This window comes from Lemur catta, chromosome 3, assembly GCF_020740605.2.
Source record: "Lemur catta isolate mLemCat1 chromosome 3, mLemCat1.pri, whole genome shotgun sequence".
Lineage (NCBI taxonomy): Eukaryota > Metazoa > Chordata > Mammalia > Primates > Lemuridae > Lemur > Lemur catta.
The window spans coordinates 111,019,856-111,026,528 of NC_059130.1; the positions used below are offsets into that span (position 1 = coordinate 111,019,856).

Sequence of the window (6,673 nt, forward strand, 5' to 3'; positions counted from 1 at the left end):
TGCGTGTGTCTGTGGCGGGTGTGTGTGTGTGAGCACGTTGGCAGGGGGACATTACTGAGGTGACAACCACATGCGATAATACACACTAGTAAGGATGCTAATGACCGTTACAAAAGCCCACATCTATCGAGGGCCCACCACGTGCCAGGCGTGGTGCCAAGCCTGTGTGTCGTCTCTCCCCACCCTTGCCACAAGCCTGAGGGCATCACTTGCTCGTGCCTTTCTACAGACAGGGCAACTGAGACTTGGGAAGGTGACGTGGTGACCCAGGGCCACCCAGCTCATCGTCACCAGGCCCGGGGCTCACTTTCACTCTGCTGCCCCACCCCATAGGATTCGGTCCCCAGTGGGGGACTGGGCAGCGCAGCCTTGTCGCCGGAGCCCACCCTGCAGGAGGGTGGGGGCATCACCTATGAGCACATGACCCACAGGGACCTGGTGGGCCGAGCCCAGAGTCACCACGGAGGCCAGACGGGCCTGGGGCTTGGCCACAGTGGGGACTGGCAGTGCCACCCAGGCGGTTCTGACAACGAAGAGAGAGACCAGGAGTGGCTCCAGGGGTCAGAGCAGCTCCCGGTGAGGGCAGGGCAGCTGGAGGAGGGGACCAGTCCTGAAGGAAGGAAGGCCTGGCTTTCCTCGATGTCACTGTGTCCCGGGCTACCCTGGGCCTGGTCTTGGCACATCATGAATCTGTAGGCCCAGGGCACAGACATGAGCATCCCCAAATCTAGGGTCTCAGACCTGAAGAATCGGGAGCCCAGCACCAGGGCTGGTCTGGAATCCCAAGGGTCTACGTGCACTGAACAGCTAAGAGATCAGCCTCTGACTTCTGTGTGTCCTTGGGCAAGCTCCTTTGCCTCTCTGGGCCTCTGCTTCCCTTTGATCTATCTGAGTCACAGACACTCTCTGCTCACAGAGGGATGGCACTGTCCCCACCACCCATCACTCACCCCGTGAGCCGGATACGTGAGCCAGCCCCAGTCTCCGTGGATGGTCGACGTGTCCAGCAAATTCACTGTAAAACGGAGACAAGAGGACGTCAGGCCCCTGTGACCCCCTCCCCAGCCCCACAAGGGCAGCCCAGGCGCGCCAGGCCACTCTGAGCCCCTAACACACAGCTCCGCGTCCTTGCCCACATGTTCCCTCTGCCTGGACGCCCTTTCCCGCTTCCCCCACCCTTGAAGGCCCAGTTCAAGTTCTCTGTCTTCCCAGACGCCTTCCTCGCCATCTTGGCCAGAAATCGGTCTTCTAAACTCCAGGAATATAAGTGCCCAAGTGGCAGAATTCCTTGGTCGGTGGCACAGCGGGATAGTCAAGAGGGGGCTCGGGAGTCCGGCAGGCCTGGGTCAGAACCCCAGCTCTGCCACTTACAAGCTGTGTGGCCCTGGGCAAGTCCCTTCACTCCCCTGAGCCTCAGCTTCCTCCTCTGTGACATGGCGGGTGACAGTGGCTCCTGCCTCGCAGGGCTTCTGTGAGGGGGACCCGACCCTTGTTTCACCGAGGTGACGTGACGGCATTGAGACATTCACGCTGGAAGTCACGCCTGCCGCCTGAGGACTGGCCCCAGCTGTATAATCACTGCTGTCCCCGGGTGTTGCCTGGCACCTACCAGGCCCTCTGTGCACATCTGGGGTGTAGGGGTTGAGGGGGTGGAGCTGCCTCGGTGAGCACCTACTGTGTGCTGATCTCTGCAAGGGGAGCTTTAGATGCCTCATCTGGGACCCACACGATGCCCTGAGAAGTAGTCACTGTTACCTCCATTTCACAGACGGGACAATGAGCCGCAGAGCAGCCCAGGAGCTTGTCCGGAGCCCCCAGGGTGCAGCTGTGGGGGCTGCGTCCAGCGCACCGGCCGCGGCACCACCGACAATACCGCCACCCCCGCACGCCCGGGCCGCGAGGCAGAACCTCTGCGCAGTCCCCACGGTGGGGAAGGAGCGCTGGTCCAGGAGGCGGGTCTATTCTAAGTCAGACCCTGCACAAAGGGACCCTGTATGGTCTCAGCAACATGATAAAAGAGCCACTTATGGGGTCAGACGCTCCTGGGCTCGTGCCTCAAACAGCTCCTTCACTTCTTTGACCTCAAGGTTGGGGTGAGGGTTAAGAAGCCATCTGAGAAGCCTGGAGCCAACGCCTGGCCCAGAGCCCGTCCTTACCGGCGCCACTTCCCTCTCTCCAAGGCCCGTCCCTCCTGCCTCTCTCCAGTCCCCGTGGCCACCCCTCACTTACCGGGCATTAAACTGTTTAGAACCCGGGGATCCAATCCCAGCTGTCTCTAAGTGCTGTGTGCCCTTGTGTAAGTCCCTTCACCTCTCTGGGCTGCTGCCCTTTGATCCAGCTGGGGACAGCTGTGTGAGCGGGCTCTGGGCTCCAGGGTCCATTCCACTCTCTCCTCTCCCACGAACCTCCTCTCCCAGCTGACAACAGGCTTCCAACTACCCGCATTGGTGGGCTTGGGCAGGGCACCGAGGGTTGAAGCTGGGGCCCTCCTGGAACTTTCCCACAGGGAGCCGGGGTGTCCTTCTGCCTGAGCTCTGCAGAGCTCGGAGCCTGCCCCTCCAAGCTGGAGACAAGTGTCCTCAGGAAACGCTGGAGTGAGGATGCTCTTATTTGCTGATTTCCTCTGCCTCTCACCCTCCCAACCCACTGTCAGGGACCCCGAGGAGGCCAGCTGGAGAGGGGCTGGCAGAAGCAGGGAGGGGGCCTCTGAGTTCCTCTCTGGGTCCCCAGGGGCCATGTGGGATCAGGGGATGGAGCAAATGTCCGCAGAGGGATCCCCCCTCCCTGAGCCGGCCCCACGCCAGGGGCACAGGCAGAGAGAAGAAGGCTTCCCGCCTCCCTCCCTCCTCCCTCTCAGGCAATGGAGAGAAAACTGGGTCAGGCAGCTCTCTCCTCCTGCTGGCTGGTGGGAGGGGGAGGGGGCCGCACTGCAGTTTCCCCCAGACCAGCAGGGCTGAGTTTGGGGACAGGGTGGGGAGAGGACACCTATGGGCTCCCCCGCCCCACCCCGCATCCCAGACACAGGTCTTGGGGCCGGTGCACCCCTTCTCCTCATGTGGCCAGGATGCCACTCAGACCTGCCCGTACTCCAGGGCAACCCCAACGAATGGCCACCGCTTAGAATTCTCCCCTGGAACACCCCAACTTTAGGGCCTGCAGATCCCACTTTCTGGCCCTTCCTTTTCCGCTGGGAAACCCGGCCACATCTGCGGCTGGTGCTTGGTCAGCCAGCCAGGGGGCTCAGATAATCCAAAGATAAGTCAAAAGTCGATTCTATCGGATTCAGGAAGGGCTATAGGATTCCAGGGCTGTTTGTGCCAATTCCTTCCAGACCCTTCTCTGTTCCTCCCCTCCCTCCTCTCTCTCTCTGTCCCCATCTCCACCTTCCCTACCTCATGTCCCCTTGTACGGGTGGGAACACAGAGTGTGTCTCCAGGGAGGCGCCAGGCCCGCAGGAGGGCTGATCAGGGCTGGAGAGAACCTGGCAGGAGGCCGGCCGGCCTGGGCCTGCGTCCCCTTGGAATTCCAGACCCTGCAGTCGCCGCACCTGACGCTCTCCTGCCCCCTGCACTGCTGGGCTGGGAAGCCAGTTCCCCCTCTCAGCCCACCCCCCACTTGCAAAATGGGAGGATTGGACTCATGCTCTCTCGGGACCCTTCAATGAAGCGAATCCCTTAACCTCTCCGTGCCTCGGTTTCCTTATCTGAAAGATGTCCCCAGGCATCCCTCCTAGGCCCGTCTGCCTGGGCTGTTCTGGGGGGATCAGACGGGTCCCTCTCCTCCTCTGAGAAGCACAGATAATTCCTAAGCCGCTCGTGTTCCACTGTGGAAGGCATTATGCGATTTCTTTTTTTCCCCGGCACCGTCACCTTCCCCCATTCCATTTCGCTGAGACTAATACTTAAATTGATTTACATTCCCTGAGGACACAGGGCATGATGGTGAGGCTGGAGAATTCGGGGTGGCCAGGGGATGTCAGGCAGGCTCTGAATGACTGGGAGACCACCCTGAAGCGCGGGGTGTTCCACACAAGAGAGTGATGAGGGCCCTGGGACCTGGCGGCGCTCGGGGGCATCTCTGCAGGGGCAGGGCCCTTCCCTGCAGGACCAAGGTGAGGGACCTGGCGTAGGGCACTTGGCCAGGCAAAGGCACTGTCACCTCTGCTGGACCCCAATTGGAAAGAGAGCCCCTCCCTGAGTTCCAACAGTCTCCCCAGCAGGTTCTGGCTGTTCCATACAGGCCCAGGGATGATGCTGGAAAGGATTCCTGATGTCCCTGTGGAACGCAGGCCCCAGGTCTCCACCCCACGGCTGTCTGACTTGCAATGGTCACCCGTGCCTGGCTGTGGCCACCCTGCTGTGCTGATCAGACGGACTGTGGCCTCTGGCCCTTGGACAATGCCTCCCTCCTGCCTGGACATGCTTCTCCCTGCCTGCCTCCCTTCCCCCCGCCTGCCTCTTCCCCAGCTTGTGCCCCTCCTCGGACACGTCCTCTCTCCCAGGCCCATGGTCTGTCCCCAGCATGAGAGCCTGCTCAAAGTTCCCTCTTCAAGGGGCTCTGGGGCTTGCCAGCCTGTGACTCTGGAGGGTGCTGGCTCCTCCCCATGGAAGAGATGAGACGAGAAATTGGGGTGCACCCCCCCATGCCCAGGGGCTGGCATGGGCCTCTCAGCATCCTGCTGGGCAAAGACACCGCCCCCGTCCCCCCATGCCCCCGGGAACGCTGTCTTCTCAGGCGCAGCTCCGAAGTCCGAGGCCCCTTGTGCCCCAACCCTGCCCTCTTCCCTGTGCACCCAGCACCCCCACCCCGGTTTCTCCCAGTGTCCCAGGAACCTGGGCCTCATCCCCCCCACTCCAGCGGCTTGTCTGCCTGCGTCTCACCTCTCAGCCCCTCTGCAATGGCCCCTGCTCCCTTCCGGGACCTGACTATCATTTTATCTGTGTCTGCGGGCGTTTGTTTGCGCACATGCGTTTCAGTGGACATGAACGCAAGTGAGAGGCTCTCCTTATACATGTGGAGTGACATGTACATGCATATGTGGATTTTTCATGCGCATGCATCTGTGCCTGTGAGTACATGTGCGCTCATGCACACGTGTGCTGGCTGCATTTCTGCATATATGACTGCGGTGTTACCCGGGGGGCAGAGGCACTGTCCATGCATGTGTGTCTGCACAGGCCTGGGTGTACACGTGTGAGTCCCAGTGAGTGTGTGTGTGCACCTGTGCGTGGGGTGGGATCTCACTGAGCTGTGTGTGAGGGGCGGATCTGTGCTCTCTCTGAGCGTAGAGGAGCGACACAGGCTCCGGTTCTCACAGCGACATTCATCCTGCCGGGGGACAGCCCCGCTCTGAACCCCAGACATCAGCCCAGGAGCCTGCACAGGGCGCTGGGTCTGGCTTCTCGGGCCAGCGCTGTGGGAGCAGCGGGGGTCCGAGGCAGCCGCTGGCGAGTGTGATGCAGTACTGGGGTGGCATCCCGGGCTGGCCCTGGAGTGTCCGGTGAGCGGAGGTGGGTGTGTGTGTGGAGACGAGAGGCCCTGGGTGCTCCCTCTCAGCTTTCCTTGTCCCCCCACCCCACCACCAAAAGTCACCTCCCAGACGCTTTTGGTCCCAACTGCTCAGTCCATGCCCCCCTTTCCTGGGCCCCGGGTGCCCCCGCCACCCTGGCTGGACCCGACCAGCCCCGCTCGCCAGGCCCTGCCTGCCTCAGTCTCTCCTCACTGGCCCTTTCTCCCAAGGCCACTCCTCCTGCCCCCAAGCTGCCTCTCCTCCAGCTGGTGTTCCCCAGTCCTCAGCCCCTGGCCCTCAGCCACTCCTCTCCCCAGACCCTCATCCTTGCCCCTCCTTCCCGTCCCCTCCCAGCCCTGCCACTCTCGGGTCCTGATTTCTGTCTCAGCCCCTCGCCCCCAATGCCATCCTATCCCCTTTTTCTTCAGCACTCTGACCCTTGTCCCCCATTCTTGTGTCCCCGTCCCCCAGTGCCTGCCACACTGTTCTGTCCTCTGTCCCCGTCCCCTGCCTACCTTGCCGTCCCCTCTCTCCTCCATGCCTCTTCTCTGGTCTCCGTCCAGTCCTGTCTCCTCCTCCCCAGTGTCCGCCCCCCAGTCTGCCCCTGTTCCCCACTCCTCTGTCCTTTCCCTCTGTCCCCTAGTCCCCCGTGCCTCTGTCCCTCTTCCTCGAGCCCTCGGGTCCCCATCTCCATCGCTCTGCCACTTAAGCCCAGGTCTCTCCCAGCTGCCACCCCTGCACCCCCAGGCCGAGGGATCTGGCTGCTTGGAGCTCAGGGTCGCGCAAAGCAAGTTCAGCCGCTGGCAGCGCGCGCCGCGCCCCTTGGCCGCCCCCGCCCCGCCGCCGCCGCTCACCTTCGCCGCGCGCCGCGGACACGCAGGTGGCCGCCGCCGCCGCGGCCGTGACGACCCAGAGCGCGGGGGGCAGGCGGCCCCGGGCGGGGGCCATGGCCGGGCCGGGCGAGCGGGGGCGCCGCGCACCCCGGGCTCGGCCGCGGCGGCCCGCGCGTCGCGCGCTCCCCGGCTCTCCCGCACTCCGGGCCGGCGCCCTCCGCGGCGCACACGCCGGCACACGGCGCACACGCGGGCACCCGCGCCCGCCGCCGCCGCCGCCGCCCCGGGCGGGGGCCGGCCCGTCACGGCGCCGAGCCAATCAGCACCGAGG

At 63.3% G+C, this 6,673-nt stretch overlaps 1 protein-coding gene across 1 annotated transcript in view; it reads right to left on the bottom strand.

Annotated features, from left to right (window-relative positions):
• Positions 1-6,457, bottom strand: part of EPHA8 (EPH receptor A8) — a 32,107-nt gene extending 25,650 nt beyond the window's left edge. Inside the window, exons 1-2 of the mRNA XM_045546073.1 lie at positions 6,364-6,457; positions 951-1,015 (exon numbers count right to left, since the gene is read on the bottom strand). Coding sequence (XP_045402029.1) covers positions 951-1,015; positions 6,364-6,457 — 159 coding nt within the window. The remainder of the gene's footprint in view (positions 1-950; positions 1,016-6,363) is intronic.
• Positions 6,458-6,673: the final 216 nt, after the last annotated feature.